This window comes from Euprymna scolopes, chromosome 44 (assembly GCF_053919585.1).
Source record: "Euprymna scolopes isolate OS-2025 chromosome 44, ASM5391958v1, whole genome shotgun sequence".
NCBI classification, from domain to species: Eukaryota; Metazoa; Mollusca; class Cephalopoda; order Sepiida; family Sepiolidae; genus Euprymna; species Euprymna scolopes.
Window position 1 is genome coordinate 51752686 of NC_136525.1, and position 20245 is coordinate 51772930.

The window sequence follows — 20245 nt, forward strand, 5'->3', positions numbered from 1 at the left end:
GTGGAACTGTCTTCCTGTTTCCTGCTTTCCAGCTGACTACAATATGGTTGACTTCAAGTTCAATGTAAACAAGTTCTTGATAAGCCGTTCCCCTTAAGTTAACAAATTTACTGAATTTCCATTACTGACAATTACTATATTGTATAATTGACTACTGTACACTCTTTAACCCTTATCTTCGAGTGGCCCCTGGGCCTTGATAAGTGGTGATGCCTATAAAAAAAAAAAAAAGTGTCGATAATGAGTCTGGAAAAGAGAAGTAAACAAAATATTGCACAGGAAGTCTAAAATCAAACATATAACAAAAAAAGTGGTTTCGTAGGCAAAGTAATTTAGTTTATAATCTACCTGAATAAAATATTGGGGCATCGACTTAATTTTAAGCAGTTATTGAGTTATAAAAACAAAATGCGGACAAGATAAGTAACATAATTGAAATCTAATTACAGGAGAAGAATTAAATAATTTGAATCGGCCACATTAAAAGTAAATGTTAAAAAAAGATAATAAAAAAAATGCCCCATTTATAAAACAAGGTAAAAGAAAGCAAAAAAAAAATAGCATCATATAAGGTTTGCTAAGCTGCTCCAAAATCGAAGAATAAACGATGGTACCAGTACATATTTTTTTTTGGGGGGGGGTATAGTGGCGTGTCATGTTACTGTGTGCATAGGTATGTGTAAGGTTATCAGAATTTAATTTTCTGTTCATGAGCGGTTATTATGTTTCTATTTGTTTTTTTTTTTGTTTGTTTGCTTTTAAACGATTGCCTCTTGTAGAGAGTGCTGCTACATTTGAAAAGTTCTGGAGTGTTCGTTTATGTATGAGGATGTAGATTCCGGAATAATCAGCCAATGAGAATGGGCGGAATTTGAGAAGGGTGAATTTATGATTTTTGAATCCGGGAAATGGGAAGATTATGTTATGTCTATGAGTTTATGATCCAGTTACGAAGGGTGCAAGGGTGTAGAATGTGTATATTTCCTCCCAGTCTTGACTAGAAGCGGTAGGAGGACTTAATATTTAGGGGGAAAAATAGGAACTACTTCCTCTAAATATGGTCCAATTGTGATAGTGTTGCTTTTAGAATGAAATGTAGGGATTTATTATAATGACTAAATGTGTCTATAGTGTCGTTCTAAAGTTACATAAGATATTTTTATGTGGCATATGTGGTTGCAAACCTACGGTACTTTGGTCCAGAGGGAAATTTCTGCAATCATTTTACTATATATGAAAATAAAAGTGAGAATGTGTGTGTGTGTGAAGACACTTCTCAACCTATATACTTAACGAATTTTTGATCTACAGACTTGAAATTTCGTATATAGGGTATTTAGGCATGTGGAGTACTTTTTAATCAGTTTTCATCCGGAAAAAGAGCTGCTAGGCGGTCAAAATTGAAAAATTGGTATGGGGTGGGGTGGGGGGTCATCAAATTATGTTTGTCAACTGTTTCATGAATGCGCATGCATGAATTTTTCATTTGACAACTTCCTTATGTTATGAATAAGTACGTTTGAAAACACTATTTAAAGATTGTGGCAAGCTGGCCTAATGGTTATTGTACTTGACTCGCTGTCTTTAGGCTTTTGTTTCGATCTCAGCTCGAGTACTTTTTTTTTTTTTTTTTTTTTTACTTAGAAGTGAACTGTTTAGAAAAAAACAAGGCTCACATGCACGTCTCAGTTTCTGTATGAATTAAAATGTAGTATTTATGCATATTTTGTGACCAGGCAACGCTGGGTGACTTGAGCAGAAAGAGATAGCGACTGACTACAGCGAGGTCAACGGCTCCCTGGACAAACCAAATAAAGCAATAAAAATTCAACATACCAATGTATAATAAACAAACTTCAAACTAACTACGAAAATCGCCATTTTTACACATTTGAAAATAATTTCTGACGAGGACGGATCACAGACCGTCTGAAACGCGCGTAAACGATTTCAATGACTTAAAAACATTATTACAATGATCCAAACATAATTCTCAATGAAAGACCAAGACACGGAATAATAAAATAATGTTAAAAAATACACATTGTTGGTGACTACCCTCTTATATATATATATATATATATATATATATATATATATATATATATATATATATATGATTACTTAATTTAATCATAATTAATATACGAAGATATAAATTTATGCGTAAATTTTCAGTAGGCACCGCCAAAACTGGGGGGGCAGGTCAGTACTTTTTGACGGACCGTCTTTTTAAAAATCTACCAAAAATCAGATAATTATCCAATCAATACGAAATTTTCAGCGATTATTAGGAGAAGAATGAACTTTATAACAGTGTACTTATTTTTCATAAACGATATTTATATATATTTTTTTTTTTGCTTACAAAACCCCCCCTTGTTTTGAAGTGGGAACAAATATGCTTAAAATAATCATCTGAAACTGAACAAAACATATTGTGTTGTTGTAAGGGACAGAATTATAGATTAAAAAAAAAAAAAAAAAACAAATTGTTTGCATACCTTATTTTGACGTCTGAATATCAGAACTTCGATTGTGTTTAATTATCCCGCTTTTGAGTTTTGAAATGTGAAATTCGGTGAATATGTTAAGTAAAATAATTAATTTAAGTTAAGCAAAACAAAAAAAAATTTTTTTTTATATTTATACGAAAAAAGCCATTTTAAAATTTTTGATAAATAAATTAACAATTTTTTTTTAGCGAGCCGAATAATGCATGACCATTATTAAACAGAGCATGCTTTGAATAATCGATACAAAAAAAAAAAATTCGATAAATATTGTGCCCTTTGTGTTAAAAATAGCATCATTTTTTTCGATCTCGTTTGAAAACGTTTGCCGCCTTTAGACTACGGTGGACCAAACGCGCTGAAATAATTTTTTTTTATTCTGCTTTAAATTGCCCCCTCCCCCCATTTTGGGGAGCCTGGCCCCCACACACATACACATTAAAAACCAAACTCATACAAATGGTCACCCATCTGGTACTGGCCAGCCTCAGCTTAATAATACATTGAAATTTTCGTCACTGAAAAATAATTTTTTTTGGCCTGTTTAGTCTTCCATAGTTTTCGTCTCATCGAAAGAAAACGTAAACAGAGTCGATCTGAACTCTTCGGCGACGCGAAATATCTGGTTACATATATGAATAAGTGGAATTATTTGAAATTCAGGTACTTATATTATAATATTTTTGCATATTCTCTTAGAAAATCATCCTAAATCTTAGTTAGACAATAAATGAATAAATAAATTATTTCAAAAACCCTTTTTTTTAAATATTTAAGTACGTTTTTTGTGCAAGACAAAAAATAACAATTGTTAACTTTTTGGGAAAATTTAACATTTAAAATTGAATTAAAAATAGAAGAAAAAGTTTTACATTATTCTGTTTTCTATATGATAAAATTCAGGGTTTTATCTTTCTGGAAAAAAAAAAGTTACTCAGAAATAATGGATTTTAATAAATGTAATTTAGTTTTAAAAAACAACAACAACTTGATTTTGCGGCCATTTTTGGCGGTGCCTAATTTTCAGTATTTACTTCAACAGTGCTCAATACATAGGTAGAACTAGGTAGTAAGTTATGAAAATATATATGGCAATTAAGCTACATAGGATATTCCGCGTTTTATTCTTGTGAGAATTCGTCAGGATAAGCCTGACGAATCCTCACGAGAATGAAACGCGGAATATTTTGTGTAGCTTAATTGCTATATATATTTTAATAACTTACCATATATATATATATACACACACACGAAAAAAATTACTATTTGATCTACGCGTTTAACAATGTTTTTTTGTTTGTTTTTCATAAATAATGTTTATAATAAAAAAAAAAAAATACGGTTCTTTGGTGTGATAGAGACGCCGTAGAAAATTCGTATTTCAAAAGATGTCTTTCTATTCAACAATTTACAGGTTTCAAAATTGCCTTCGCATTTTTTTTTTTTTTTTTTTAAATTCTTTCGAAGCGTCACCCTTTCCTCCGCTGTGAAGACAAAATTAAGTTAGGGTTATTACTAAACCCACCCACCCCCGAAAATAGGGGATATGTAATCTTTTGGAAACAAAGATTAAAATTTTCGTCCTCTCTCTTTAGAACAAAACAGATACTACACCCCATCAATCGTCGATTATTTTAATCTAATTTTAAGATATAGAAAAAAAATGGCTAACACCTGTTCTAAACTGTGATTTCCCGAAATACTGAAATTGATTTGGAGGCATTTAAACTGTCGATTGGAAAAGTCATTTTAGAGTCCTTATGCAGAATATGAACTGGACTTTTTTATTTATTAAAAAATTTTTAATAAGATTTTCGAATTCAATTTTTACAGTATTTTTGTTGATTGAATTGTTAGGTGAAAGTCCAGAATTGTAACAATACGCCTTTCCCATCCCACGTTAAGAATAGATTTCTAAATAATAACGTTATTTCAGCACGGTCCGTATTCTACATAAGTGTCAATTTTGGTTCTTTTTTAGAATAGTGACTCCGGAGATATATACTGGTTTTCTTTTACTCCAATAACCAAATCAAGGCACCAAAATATCGCCATAATTCTATCCAGAAAAAATATTTTCGAAATGACATGTTGAAGGCGTCAAAATCGCTTTCGGTAACTTTATAAATTCACTCTTCCTGTCTTCAATCGGGTTAGGGTTTTTTCGAACCGGTTGGAAGACGAGTGATTATTCTATTCTATAAAAAGTAATCCGCTTTTCTTATATATATATATATATATATATATATATATATATATATATATATATATATATATATATATATATATATATATATATATATATATATAGCGCTATTACACTATTACGACGACATTTTGTAATCGATAAATAGTTTTCAGATAAAAAAAAGAATAGTTTCTACTGATTTTTTTTTTGTCAATTCTAATAAATTACAATGGTAGCTTCCAAATTATGCAGTCGAAATTACCTGAATATTACTGAATTATTTTAAAAAAAAAAAAAAAAAAAAAAACTTTCATCGTGTTAGCAAGTGAAAAATTGCAGCCATCTTGTTTAAATCAAAACGGAAAATTACCTCCCTTTTGAATTCTCCTGTGCCTTATACGATCGTTTTCAACAAATTCCAACGGAAAGAAATTGTAATAATTCAAGCTGAAATAATTTATAAAAGAAAACTTTATAAGGAACAACAACGACCGCAAAGTGAGGTATCAATTTAACAGAGCGTTATAATTGAAAAGTGATCCCCCACGGTAAAAAAAAAAAAGCCTTTCAATAAACTTAATTTTTTTCCCCCTGCTATTATAAAAGTTAAGTCTGTTATCGACCATAACCCGAAAAAAAAAATTAAATAAGAAAACGTGAAAAGGAATTAATTTTACGGCATGCGGAGGAGGGAGCTCGTTCAGGTCCGCTAAACTTTCAAAGATAAGTATCGCAATTTATTTATTTATGCTTCTAAACGAAAGGAAAATAATCGTAGAAATGTTGGGCAGCGCCCCTATTGTGCGAAAGAGCTGAAATTTTAATTGTAATTTTCTTTTTTCAATCACCTGACGACACAAGCAATAAAATAATCAGGAACGATAACTCTGGCAAAGCTAAACTAAAGCAGTTCAATCGTACTATAGGCACCATTTGAATATCTCACTTATTTCGATACATTTTTTAAAAAATTTTGCCCACATCTCTGTTTATGAAATTTAATTGCCTCCCCACAAGGATCAAGTTAGGCATGAGGTGTTTTTTTTTTGGGGGGGGGGGTATCAACGGGTTTTAAGTGTTTCTCCAGATGAGACGGAATCATGAAAAAAAAAAAAAAAAAAAAACTGACACTGGACAGAACAGATACTACATTGGGGATGTTTATGCGCAAATAAAAATCTATTTCATTTACAAATTAGGTGCTAGGCCATCAAAAAGAATCGTGTATTGGGAAGGGTTTTGGCCACCGTGTGTCTATCCTGCTCTTAACTAGACTTAACTTTCACCAAACACTTCTTTTGAATTATCTTTTGTTCACCATGTTTGTTTCTGCAATCGCCAAAATACCACATTTACTCTGTGGACTATCTCGCTTAAAATAACCACAACGTACCATTTTTATATTTCTATTAAGCTGCCTACATTTCTATATTAATCTTTACTTTATTTTTTTTACTTGAGTCATCACTTATCAAGGCCCGAAGGCCACTCGAGGATAAGGGTTAATGTAAGGTGGTAGTGTAGTAATGGTTAATTGTGTAAATTGGGTAGAATTTGATTATTTATGGGGACGGCTCAACAAGAACTTGTTTACGTTGTTGTATTCAACCAGGAAGCAGACAAGTGGAACAGTGTTCCACAGATGGGCAGTTCTAGGAAAGAAGCTGTGTTCATGGAATCTGCATTTAGATTTAGGCTTATATATAAAAGGCACTTTGTGTGTGTGTAAGACTATCACTTAGAATTGATTATCACTTAGCACTTTTATCCGTTGTGCAGCAAATTATACATCCTCATTTTGTTGCACAGGGTGATCGCTAATCTCTATGTAACCCTCAGCTCAGCTATTGTAATTGAATCCTGATCATTGTCACGGGCATCTCTATCTTTACTTGTATATAAAAGGTACTTTATCTTGTGCGTGTGTGTATGTTTGTTCCCTATGGACTCTGAAACGGCTGGGCAGATTTTTTTTTTTCCTTTTTTTCTTTTCCTTTTTTTCTTTTCCTTTTTTTCTTTTCCTTTTTTTCTTTTCCTTTTTTTCTTTTCCTTTTTTTCTTTTCCTTTTTTTCTTTTCCTTTTTTTCTTTTCCTTTTTTTCTTTTCCTTTTTTTCTTTTCCTTTTTTCTTTTCCTTTTTTCTTTTCCTTTTTTCTTTTCTTTTTTTTTCTTTTCCTTTTTTTTCTTTTCCTTTTTTTTCTTTTCCTTTTTTTTCTTTTCCTTTTTTTTCTTTTCCTTTTTTTTCTTTTCCTTTTTTTTCTTTTCCTTTTTTTTCTTTTCCTTTTTTTCTTTTCCTTTTTTTTCTTTTCCTTTTTTTCTTTTCCTTTTTTTCTTTTCCTTTTTTTCTTTTCCTTTTTTTTTCCTTTCCTTTTCTTTTCTTTTCTTTTCTTTTCCTTTTCTTTTCCTTTTTTTTTTTTCCTTTTTTTTTCCTTTTTTTTCTTTTTTTTCCTTTTCTTTCTTTTCCTTTTCTTTCTTTCCTTTTCTTTTCTTTTCCTTTTCTTTTCTTTTCCTTTTTTTTCTTTTCCTTTTCTTTTCCTTTTCTTTTCCTTTTTTTTCTTTTCCTTTTTTTTCTTTTCCTTTTTTTTCTTTTCCTTTTTTTTCTTTTCCTTTTTTTTCTTTTCCTTTTTTTTCTTTTCCTTTTTTTTCTTTTCCTTTTTTTTCTTTTCCTTTTTTTTCTTTAAATTTCACACAGATGAGTCCGTCAGTTGTCTTAAGTTTTGTATTAGAATGCCTCTGGTAAGTATCAGAAACCAATAACTGAAAAAAAAAATACGATCAAAGGCAGAACAGTCTGATTTTGACCAAAGTTAACACTTTTACACAACCTAACATCACAAATGCATTTGAGAAGATTTATTACCACATCAGCTGAAAGCCCCGACATATAAAATCAACAGTAGGTTCTTTGATATGACAGGGGCGTGTTCGAAATGAATGTTTCTGTTTAAAGCACAATTTCACAATGATACTTGACTTTTTCATTTTAAACTTAAATTTAATCCGTTATATATATAAAAAAAAATTATATAATCAATAGTAGATTCTCTACAGTGCAATATCGACTACAATGTATTGTGGACTGAATCACGGCAAATGAGGGTCCTCAACTAGAGCAAGCAAGCAATCGATTTGATTGAAAAATGGTCCGTTTACTTGCTTTCCAGCTGATGACAATATGGTTATCTTCTAGTCCAACGAAAACAAGTTCTTGATGAGCCGTTCCCCTTAATCCAATTTACCAAATTTACACTACTAGCGATTCCTATGATATTGTTCCATTGACTACTGTGCACATTTTAACCCTTATCCTTGAGTGACCTCTGTACCTTGATAAGTGGTGACCCCTTGTGGGGGGGGGGACCTTGTCAGTAGGAGAAAAGCAGAATTGTTTATCGTGCATGTACAAACCTGACAGCCAGTGAATTGCAATACATAATACAGGTCTTTATATCTCTAAGTACTTGTCTCCGCAAAATTTGAATGAGATTTTCGTAATCAGCATAGTCGAAAACCTATAGAAATCGTCATTCTAAAGAAAATTGTGACGGTAGACCTAATTGAGCTCTATAAAATAATCACTTTTATCGCAGAAGGAGGAAGTGCTTTTAATAGAATATCTACAAGGGGTATTCTAAAAGTAACGCCTCCTATTTTTTCATTCTGCCCGAATGGATCAGAGGAGATTTCAAATTGTATTGTTATAATGATTGAACTTATGCATTCATGACCTGAAAGTTTCATCTCTCTGTTGCAGATATTGACAGTGTGAGACTCTAAGAAAGTAGCCCCTTCATGGACATGCGTCAGAAGTAAAGAAGCATTATTGATTTTCTGGCAAAAGTGCATTGACAATGGTGAAGACTATGTAAAAAAAATATTAGTTTTTTTTTTTTTTTTTTTTACAAGGAGGTCACCACTTATCAAGGCCCGGAAGCCACTCAGGGATAAGAGTTATTGCATGTACAGTACGTTGTACGTTAGTGTTGAGAAGGGGGCAGTTCATCAGGAATTTGTTTATGTTGGATTTGAAGACATCCAAGTTGTAGTAAGGTGGGAAACAGGCAGACGGAACAGAGTTCCACTGGCGTGCTGTTCTAAGAAAGAAGCTGTGTTCATGGAATCTACATTTTGATTTAGGCACAGATAGAGAGTGGGGAAAATTTTTGACAGTGGCTTCAGCTAGACGGGTGTTTTTCGTAATAAAAATACTTGAGCTGAGATCGAAACCAAAACCTAAAGACAGTAAGTCAAGTATGATAACCATTAGGCCAGCTTGCCATGATCTTTAAAAAGGGTTTTCAAACCTACTCATTCTTAAGATAACATGGCATAATTGCGTTGACACACCAGTTCTTGCCAGATCAACAAAGTTAAGCAACGTTGAGCCTGGTTAGTACCAGATGGGTGACCATTTGGGAATTCTAGGTGCTGTATGTGCTCTCCGCTTATCTCGGCATTTGTTTCCAGTCGTCTTGTACATACACTTCACTTAGCACTGGTATTTAACAATGTCGATTCAGGAGAGGTGTGGTTGGAGACTGTGCACCTCCTACCACAAAAATTTCACATGCAGGCACCCCTTTGTGGGTATCCATAGTCTGTTAAAGACTGAAGGAGCCCTTATTCTTAACATAAGTAATTTGTCATGTAAACGATTCGCGCATGCGCAGTCGTGAAACAGTTGACAAACAGATAAAATCCGATGCACCCCAAACTGGTGCAAAAATGTTTTTATCAAATATATATATACACGTCAAAAAGTGACAATTTTGCACCAACCTAATAAATTTTGGAGCACAAAAGGTTGCTCGTTTTAATGGTAGGATTCTAGTCTTCATAGCGCTTGAACCTTTTGATAAAAACATAAAAATAAGAAGCTTTACTTTTGGAACGACTCTAGTAAGTTGGCCTCTTTTCCGAAGCACCACCATCTATCCTGACCTCAACCCCAAGCCCAGTACTTGTAGTGAATCTCCTATTCGGACACACCCGTCTCACTTGTTTCTTCTCTGATTTCTTCATCTCTTGCAGCAGAAGGAAAATAGATTTGCCAGCAATAAGAAGAATTGGTTTTAATCCGTCTGAAATATTCTTTAACCAGACATTAATTATTTATAGACGCAAATATAAGGCCACGCCCGGAATAATGTAAATGTATGGCGACAGCCTACCCCTCTCACATACACACACAAAAGCTTCTTTTTTTTTTTCCTTTTTTGCCTTTGTTGTTTTCCTTTTGTCTTTTTTCTTTTTTTTTTTTTCCTTAGATTTATTTTCTCTTCTAACCCAATGATTCTTTTCTATCTTGTGACATCTGCTATATATATGTACTAGCATGGCTACCCAGAGTTGCCAGGGTCGACATAATGTTTGGTTTGGCCACACCTGCTATACTAAGGATATTGAGTAGTTTTTCATTATCATATGTCAACTCCATCGTTACCCCAACAAAAATTTAAAAAATAAAAGAACTAATAAAAACACAAAAATGTACCCCCCCCCCACAAAAAAAAAGAAAGAAGTATGTGACAAACTCTCCACCAGATATTTCGGCAGGAGGGATATATAAAGAGAAGCTATTCTCCGGATATTGAGCACCTTTTTATGACTACATACCAGTTTAAGTGAATTTCTTTAGTGCTGCCTCAGTCTAGAATGATTTGTTATTACGGTCTATTGCAACGAAAACAGATTAAATAATTCAGTTTCAAAAATACCAAAGTAGAATTTGTGTTAACCGAAATACACGTTTTTATGTTATAAAAATGACGAGTTTTGACTTATTGTTATTAAAAGAAAAAAAATTAGCCGTTACGATGTCAAAAAAATGTGAAGAAAAAAAACGGGTAAAAAAATGTAATTGAAAGTTTTTTGTTTTTGTTTTAAATAAAAAAATCGTAGTTGAATTGTTTGTTTTTTAAAATAAAAATTCACTGAACCACAGCGTTAATTGCAAAATCACGGAAATTATTTTATTTAAACTAATTCCAAAAATAATGCTTGAAACTTGTGTGAATTATTTTTAGTTTGATTATCTGCCGAAAAAGAAAACGAAACCAAAAAAAAAAATAAATAAAACAAAGTTGGTGCCCAGGGGAAATAACTCAAATCAGTTTATAAAGAATCGATGTCAGTAAAAATAAATAAAATTAAATATGTTATCAATATAAATCAAATTTAAATAACAAACTTAAATAGAACACTTCAAACAATTCTCTCACTATAAACAACTAGCATTTCAGCCCTGTGTTGCCTGGGTGTTTAGAGGTGTATGTTGAGCAAAAAATGAAAAAAAAGCAATCAATTTTTTTCATTTTTACCCCTACTATGACTCCTTAACATTTATTGTTTTGGGCTCAAATCATATTATTAAGTTAGATCCATGTCCAAGAAACTTATATCTAAAAGTTCAAGTGTTTAGACCCAAAATTGGCAGAGGAGTTTGATAGAGTTCTCAAAGGTTAAATTGTTGAACTTTGACCCCTTAACAGCCAAATTTCTGTCCGAAAACTGATCAAAGATTTTCCCAAATCTCAGTACCTTGTATATCAAATTTCGAGTCTGTAGACTTAAAATTGACAGAATTATTGCTTAGGAAAATGTACACAGACACGTTCGCTTTTATAGATGTATAGATAACTAATATACCGCTATTTAATAAAATCGATTTTCCTTAATGTGATATGCATATATTTTGCAAGAATCCTACTATATATAGGAATGAATGAAATAAAGTGATTGGCCTTTTTTATTTTTTAATCAAATTGTGAACAAACAAACAAACAGATAGGGATACAAATTTATATATATAGATATATATATATATATATATATATATATATATATATAAATTAAATCCCAAGAATGTAATGTTTACCAGATATACGCAATGGTAAACTTCAATCTAATATAAATACCAGTATTTATATATAGATAATTTAATTCCAACCGAATAAAAAAAGCTGAATTTTTTGCATATCCAACATTTTTTCACTTGTTTTATTTGGCAATTTATGACTACAATAAATTGCGGTTTCACTTAATACCATAACCAGCAAATTCTAGCATTGCTACAAATATAATTTGCTGAGTTCTTTATGTCTTCTAATGAGAAGGATAGCAAGAATAGCATTCTTTGAAATTCTGCGGAATAAGGAATTTGTAAATTAGTTTTTTTTTTGTTTTTTTTTTGTTTTTTGAGTATTCAAGTCGAACAATAAATTTTGATTGTAAATTTCATCTTACAGTTTTAATTTTCTTTCTCTTATATATATATATATATATATATATATATATATATATATATATATACCAGTTGTATCAATTGGTTTCTAAGATGTAAATCCAATGAAACTCGTGTGATTATTAAAGAGTGCTCAATGTAGGACAGAGCTGGTATATAGTTTGTTCATTATACAAACATTATTGGCTACATATGTGCATACATGTTTCAGTGGAATCCCAATTCATCAGATCAAAAAAAAGGATTGATATTCTGTCTATATATTGAATATCAATTCTTTTTGGTCTGATGAAGTGTTGTCCCTGAATTGGAACTTCACTGAAACATGTATGCACATGTGTAACCAATAATGTTTGTACAACTTGAACAACTATATACCAGCTCTGTCCTGCATTGAGCACTCTTTAATGTTTGTATAATAAGCAGATTATATATATATGCATGCAGGCGCACATGTGTGCATATATTTACATGCCAGGGCGGTGATGTATGTGTACATGTGACCGTTTCTTTGAAGTATATATGTGTGTATGTGCACATGTGTGTACCCGCGACCGCTAACTAACCCCCTCCAAACAATTAATAACAAAATAAAAACTAAAACTAAATAAACCGAATCATAGCCCCCCCCCCCCCCCCGCCAACAGGTCAAGACATACTTACCAAGAAATCATCTCACCAACGAGACGCCAAAAACTTTAACATTAAGGCTCGAATTTTAAAGTAACCCCCCTCCTCCCACCCCCACATATTCCCCTTCCCCTCCATGTATCCCTTGCCCTCAGCCACACCAGAAATAAACTTCCCAGCCCCTCCCCCACAAGTTCCTTAAACCCCAAAACTAAAACATTGACATACCAAGCGCCCCCCACCTTACCCCCTTGTTCCCTTCCTCTATTTCTTCCGCCCTCCTCGCACCCCCCCCCACCCCCGACCTCATTCACTCTTTCACTCTCTCATCCCAAAATAGCAAACATTTCTGTAAAAGTCTGAGGATGGCCAAAAAAACAGTCAAGTAGCTGAAACAATAATGTAACTTAACAGAAAGATACGGTAATCTATATATATATATATATATAAAAGGCAAAATGTGTCCATGTGACCATTTCGTGTATGTCTCGCAAAGGCTTCTTTTACACACGCTCCCGGGGGGGGGGGGGTTACTATTGCTTAGAACTGTTTATATACCACCTAGATAATAATATCTACGATTTGGGAAAGTGCGTTGCGTCTAGATTTATTTACATCGATTTTTACAAAATTATTGCTATTTTGGCTTCTCACGTGTTGATTCGGCTTTTTCGTATAAGAAGCGAAACTAATTCAAAGCTAAGCGAGTGTTCTCGGCATCGCGCTGGGAAACGTCCAGAAGCAATCAGCTTTGATCAATCTTGTATATCAGACAGTTGCTATTGAATCTGGACAATTGGGAGCTGCTTTCACCCTCCCCAACATCTGTTGGGGGGAAAAAACAGTCAAATTTGGGTAAACAAACTCAAACGCTGCGTGACTTCTATTTGACCTTCGTAATTAGGTAAAATGGAAGCAGCGGAGTTAACTTTTATTGCGCACGCCTGTTTTTATAGTTAAATAAATAAATTCAAACACGTCTACGCTGTATGTCGCGGTGGCCCAATGGTTAACGTCCCACGTTTTTTTTGTTTTCTTTTTCACACATTAATTTCCAACTCGGGGGTACGGGTTCGATCCTCATACTCACCTACCAAAACATTTTTTTTATTATTTTACCCCCCCCCCACCATTTCCACTATATATATATATAGAGAGAGAGAGAATCTTTATTTGATGTTTCTGAATTTTTGAGATGAGGATTGTTTATTTGTATTATTATTCATCAGACCCCTGTTCTTATCTTGAGCATGATTTTTCACAACGTTTCAGTCAATGTAACCTCTGACCTTCTCCAGGTGTATCTTTTCGAACTTTGGAATTTGAACGGAATTTCAAACAGAACCCTTTATTTACTTCACGAGGGTAGCGTGCTCTTGTTCCGTCAGCCATGACTGGATAGAGGTTCTAAGTAATTCGCAAATGTATTTTTTATTTGGTCGCTCACAACCACTGCACCACAGGTCCTGGGTTCCGTGGCGCAAGGGTTAGAGGACTGGGTAAAAATCAATTGTAAAAGTGACCTTCTCCTGAAGGTTGAAGGTTCAATCCTCAGTGTAGGCAATCTATATATATAAAAGCGAAAATGTATGTTCGCTTTATGTGTATGTCTAAGAAAGGCTTTTTTCAGAGAAGCAGTCGGTCGCCTAACAGCTTTTTAAAACTTTTTATATCACATGTAAATCGTAATATCTCAGATTTAACAACGGAGCTCGCCTGTCTATTTAATTTGCTCGACTTCGGGAAGATAAATATTCCATAGTTTTCGCTTGCCGCATGTAGGTTAGGCCTTTTCCTATAATGTTTCCCCCTACCTCCAACGTCTTGGGGGGGGGACATTCCCGCACTAAATGAAATGCTACCCTGCAATCAAAAGTTGACCTCATTAAGTCATTAAAACGTGCACCTGCCAAATCCAAGTAATTAAATATATTCAAACGTCTTTCCGTTAGCATCTCGCGGTGGCCCAATGGTTAAAACCATCGCACTCTTTTTTTTTTTTTTCACACTTTAATTTACAACTTTGCCTCAACGGTTCGGGGTCGATCCTCATACTTACCTACCAAAACATTTTTTTTTTTAACCCCCCCCCTCTCCGGAGTTTTGATTTACCCAAAACCACACACACCTCCAAACAAACTATTTAGTCATGGCTAACAGAACAAGAGTACGCTACCCCTGTAAAGTAAATAAAGAGTTTTGTTTGAAATTCCATCCAAATTCCTACTTTACGATGATCATATATATATATATATATATATATAAACGGCAAAAGTGGCGTGCGCGTTTTTGTATGTTCAAGAAAGGCTTTTTTTGGGAGCGGATAGGGGAGGGTCTCGAAAGAGTTACTCTTTTTTTTTTTTTCTTTTTTTTTTAGAACTTTTTATATGCTCCCTAGATCATAATATTTACGAACGGACGTCATATCTACATTTATTTTTAATTTAAAAAAAAAAAAAAAATACGAGGCTTTACTTTTGGAAGGACGCTCGTATATTAGTTCATTTTTAAAATTTGATTTTGATTTTGTGAAAAAGATAATCTGTTTTGAAACTAAAATAACTCCTTTTTTCTTTTTTTCTCTCCAGATTAGCCACTTGATGGTTTGATGTGATGTACACGACCAGCTTTTACAAGGATGGACAACGGTGTGCCGTGTGGCTCCCCAACCGACGCGGGCATAAGAATAGGCAGCAGTAGCAGCAGTGGCGATAGTTGTCTGGGTGAAACAGAGGCTCCGAGCAGTAATGACGACACTGGTGGCCAGGAGCGCTTCTGCTCTCGTCTTTGGAATAAACAAGAAAAACAACTTTCAGACGACTGCCTTGTCAATCCAGATGCCGACCAATGCTGCGAGTCACGGCAAAACAACAACACTGCTATGTTGATCGCTAAGGAGAAAATAGGGGGCAATGGTTGTTGGTTAGTAAGAGAGAATTCTCTTTCTGTACCGGAGAATTTCCTGGTTCCTCAAGCAAGTTCTTTAGGCGTCCAAAGTGCCGATGGCAGTTGCTGCAACAGTGGATCTAATAGTTCTACAAACAGAACATCATCAACAGAGTTCTCTCCCCTTGCGAGTGGTAGTAGATTCGACGATGCCGAGATCGACAGTGTCGGTTGTGCCGGGGATAGCAAATCGTCATCCCCAAAGATCATGCATGCATGCAGTCTGCAGCCGACAAACTCTCAGGTCAATTTCATCGGCGCTGCGTTAACAAAGAACGGCAGCTGTCGAAATTGCCGCACGACGGGTAAAGGGGAGAAAAACAATTTACTAGTGGCTCGGCCGAAAGAAAAATCCAGGGATGATCTGGTTTCCAACAACATTAGCCATCAGCATCCGCAGCATTGTGACCAGTGGCGCCACCGTCATCACTACAGTCAACCCCATCAAGTAAACATACCGATCGAGGGTCATCACTCGGTGCTGGGTGATAGCAACCAGAATGCCGCTAAGCGTCAACCAAGGTACCAGGCCTCAACGTCAGAGAATGAGAATGTGACTCCGTGCCACTCGCTGAAATCTGTAGCGGCAACAGATCCCCAGTCCCAATCGTCAGACCCAAGATCAACAGCGATGCCTTATAACAACAACTGTTTACCGTTCAAGCAAGGTCAACTGGTTCATGGCTACTGGCCGCTGAATGGTAGCACAGTTTGCACACCCAAGTGTTGCATGGTCCGTAGCCCTAACGGACTTGTGATAGCGCCTGATTTTAAATCGATAGATGTTAACAAAATGACGCAGCAGGCGAGCAGCCACCTCCACCACCACCACCACCATAACAATAACAACCACCTCCACCATAAGAAGAAGCATGCGTCAGTTGCGGAGTTGGTCAATTATAAGAACGGTCATGAAGCTGCGGCAACTCTTTCAGGAGCTTCCGCTAGCACCACGAAAACGGTCCTCCTGTTACAGTCGAACCTGAACAGCCCCCAGTCACTGCCACAGCAGCGTCACCATGCATGTAAATGCGAGCAGATCGCGACTAACTCTCAAGCAAACAGTTCTGTGCCGATATCCTCGTCTTCTCAGCTGCCGATTGGCAACCCTCCTACGATCTGCGCCAATTGTAACGCAGCTGTTAACGGTATAAATAATGGGAATATGGGTCGTGGATCATCGGGGCCTAATGCGACTAACGGTAATCTCGTTAGCAAAAAGTGCAAAGCGCTGCATAATTTGCAATGCAAGTTCCAAAAAAACCGGTTCATCTCTTCTTTTCAGGATTGTTGCCGAGCGTGCAACAGTTATGACGGCTGTCGGGGCTCCACTGAGTCCCTGGAGCTAGAAGCCGGACTCTTGTGTCCGAGCTACTCCTACTGTGATTCCGAGAATGTGACATCTATGCATAACAGCAACGATAACCATAATTACAAAAACCAGTTGGCGTCGTTGGTCAACGAGGGTAGTGGTGGCTCAACCCCAGCCCTTCCCCTAAGAAAAAGCAACAATTGTTTATCCACTTCGGCCTGCCAGGCTTTCCCATACAATCTTCAGACAAATAATTTTGGTTCCGAATCTCCAAGTTACCCAGGTGGCGCCATAGCAGCCGGCCACTACGTTCGCGAAGAGGATATCGGTGATTTTATTGATGCAGATTTCCCTCCTGCTCCCAATTCAGGGCGTCTTATGTCCAGTTCGACAGATTCAACAGAGTCTGGGTCTTCTTTGGCCAGCAGTGACATGCATGATGCAAGCAGCCCTAACCAACAGGCCACTGTCACCCCCATGAATAATATTGCAACTCCTATTTCCGAGCGGACGCCTAGCCATGGAGGGGTCGTCTCTTTATGTAGTACTTTCTTTAAGAATTGTGATTTTAAGAAAAATAACGAAACCTCTTCCGCGATGCGGACCACTCAGTCGGCAGCTTCTTATTCCTCTCCCTCTGTAACTGGTGCTAACCCTTCTCTAAAAAAATGCTCTAAAGCAACTTCATCCTCTTCCTCTCGCTCTCCTCTTCCGGCTGCCTGCTCCGCCAAACTTGTTGAGGGTAATAGCGGGAAGCTGGAACAAGCTAGCTCTGTGATAAAATGTTCTGAGGTATCCAAACTCTCTTCATTGTTGTCGTCATCGTCCCTTTCCGCGAAGTCGCCCATCTCATCTCCTTCTTCCTCGTCATCTTCCCCGTCGTCCGCTTCTTTTCCGACCTGCTCATTTTTGTGTTCCGGTGATCGGCATTCCCATGCCAAACATAAAGTTGACAAAACGACTTCCAGTGATAGCGGTTCGCGCCCGACGGCTGATACGAGCAGCAACTCACGAAGTAGTGGCAATTCTTGCCTGAAAAAGACGCCATCTCCTTTACCCCTTGCAAGTGTCTCTGCTGCTGCTGGTGCCCAAGTTGGGCCAACAAACTCCTCCGCACCTTCCCTTGTGTCCCCAGAAGTAGATTTTCTAGATTTTGATCTTATGGAGTGCGAACCAAATGTTAACAGCGCGGGCAGCTCCAATGGTACAGCAGCGTTTGATTTCTCTCTTTACGAAATACCATATGCCGATGATGTAGATTCAGCCTGCCAGAGTCCGATTGAGGAACTCTCCCCTAGCATGGTGATCGGGGCTGCCGGCGGTTCCCTGACCTCGCACCCAGTGCTGGCCAACTGCGCTACGAATGACCTGAGTGCTTCTAGCAGCAATTCAAACTTATCCAGCCGAAGCACTTTAGAAGACGCCACGCTCCCACTCGGTCATTCCAATTTTGAAACGGTGCGAACTCGCGTACAGAACGCTTTCTCTAACCTGTATCTTGACTATCGCGACGACATATCGGTTGATTCTGAAGACACTGGTTCGCATGATAGCAACGAAATCAGCGAGGGAGACGATCAGTTAGCCAATCATCACAGACGACACCATTGCAGTTTGACGCTGGCCACGCCGAACAGCTCCTTCAATAACAACCTACTGGTCTCAACTGACTCCATGATGGCAACTCGAGATATTGATCTGCGGTAAGATATAAAAATATTGTATTTAATCTTTTGAGGATGTTGTGGTTTGCATGAAGCATTATCTGTAGTGTGAAAGAAGTTGCGTTTAAAGGCTCTGTCAATGCAGTTCATAGGAAATACTGTGGACTCAAGTTAGTATGTAAACAGTAAGATAAAAAAAATATTGATAGTAATATAAATATAAACCCATTTCTTTGGTCCATTTTCTTTTGAAAAAGAGATTTTATCTCGAAATATTAAGATGTTTGATAACTTGTGTGAAGCTCCTTGAGAGCAATAATAGTTGTAATAATAATAAAAAATCGACAAATAATTAAAAAAATAAATTAAACAAATGAATGGAATCCACAATAAATAGAGAAGTAGTCAACCACCTCAGCAGAAATAATATTCTTAGCGACACGCAATATGGTTTCCGTTCTGCTAGATCTACAGCAGATGTGCTAACGGTTATATCTCATAGGATTAGCGAATCTCTCGACAAAGGCTTCATTTCTAGGGCAATTGCTCTTGACATATCAAAGGCCTTTGATAACGTTTGGCATAAAGGCCTACTACACAAGATTTCCAGCTACGGTATAACTGGAAATGTTTTCTCGATCATTAAATCATTTCTCTCAGATAGGCTCATAAGAGTAGTGGTTGATGGGCAGAAATCAGAGGCCCACAGTATTAATGCTGGAGTCCCTCAGGGGTCCATCCTGGGCCCAACTCTCTTCCTGATCTACATCAATGATCTCCCAAAACACATACTAAAATCTTTCGTTGACATCTATGCTGATGACACGACCATCTAATGGCTGTAAATGATTCTCTCTCCTCTGATCTTGAGCGCGTGGTACAGTAGGGAAAGAGGTGACTGGTTACCTTTTAATGCATCTAAGACCAAGCTCCTATCTCTACATCATAAACGCTCTGATCCCCATCTGGCATCAATTGAAATGGATGGCTCTCGTCTAGGGGAGGCCCCATGTTTTGATAAGCTTCTGGGTTTGATCTTTACTTCTGATCTTAAATGGAACACATACATCAAGTCTGTGGCCAGGTCGCTGGGAAAATGGTGGGATCCTTCTACCGCTCCAGAAGATATCTCACTGCTGATGCAATTCTCTATCTATATAAGAGCCAAGTACATCCAAAGATGGAGTACTGCTGCCACATCTGGGTGGGAGCTGCTAAAAATAGCCTGTCCTGCCTTGACAAAATAGACTTTGTGGCTTAGTGGGGGATGCCCTTTTCTCTACCCTGCAACCTCTTTCCCACAAAAGAGACGAAGCGAGCCTGTCGTTGTTCTATCGTTATTTCCATGGCAAGTGCTCGTCTGAGCTCCATTCTCTGGTCTCCCCTCGCCAATTTTTTTCAAAAAACACCCGACTAGCTGAAACCACCGTCAATAATTTTCCCCGCTCCTTATCTGTGCCTAAATCAAAACGTAGATTCCATGAACAAAGCTTCTTTCCTAGAACTGCACGCCTGTGGAACTCTGTTCCGCTTGCCTGTTTCCCTCCAGACTTCAACCTGGATGTCTTCAAGTCCAACACAAACAAATTCCTGATGAACCGCCCCCCCCCCCAAGTAATGACACCTTATCAGTTCTCCAATACTATTGCTACACTATCCCATTGATTACTGCACACACAATAACCCTTATCCCCGAGTGGCCATTGGGCCTTGATAAGTGGTGAACTCCATGTAAAAAAAAAAAAAAATAA

The 20245-nt window shown here is 36.6% G+C and overlaps 1 protein-coding gene across 1 annotated transcript in view; it reads left to right on the top strand.

Annotated features, from left to right (window-relative positions):
• LOC145268838 (uncharacterized) overlaps nt 1–20245 on the top strand; it is a 54078-nt gene that overhangs the window by 11958 nt on the left and 21875 nt on the right. The window contains exon 2 of the mRNA XM_080124505.1: nt 15161–18533. Within this exon, the coding sequence (XP_079980631.1) occupies nt 15211–18533 (3323 nt within the window). The 5' untranslated portion in view covers nt 15161–15210. The remainder of the gene's footprint in view (nt 1–15160; nt 18534–20245) is intronic.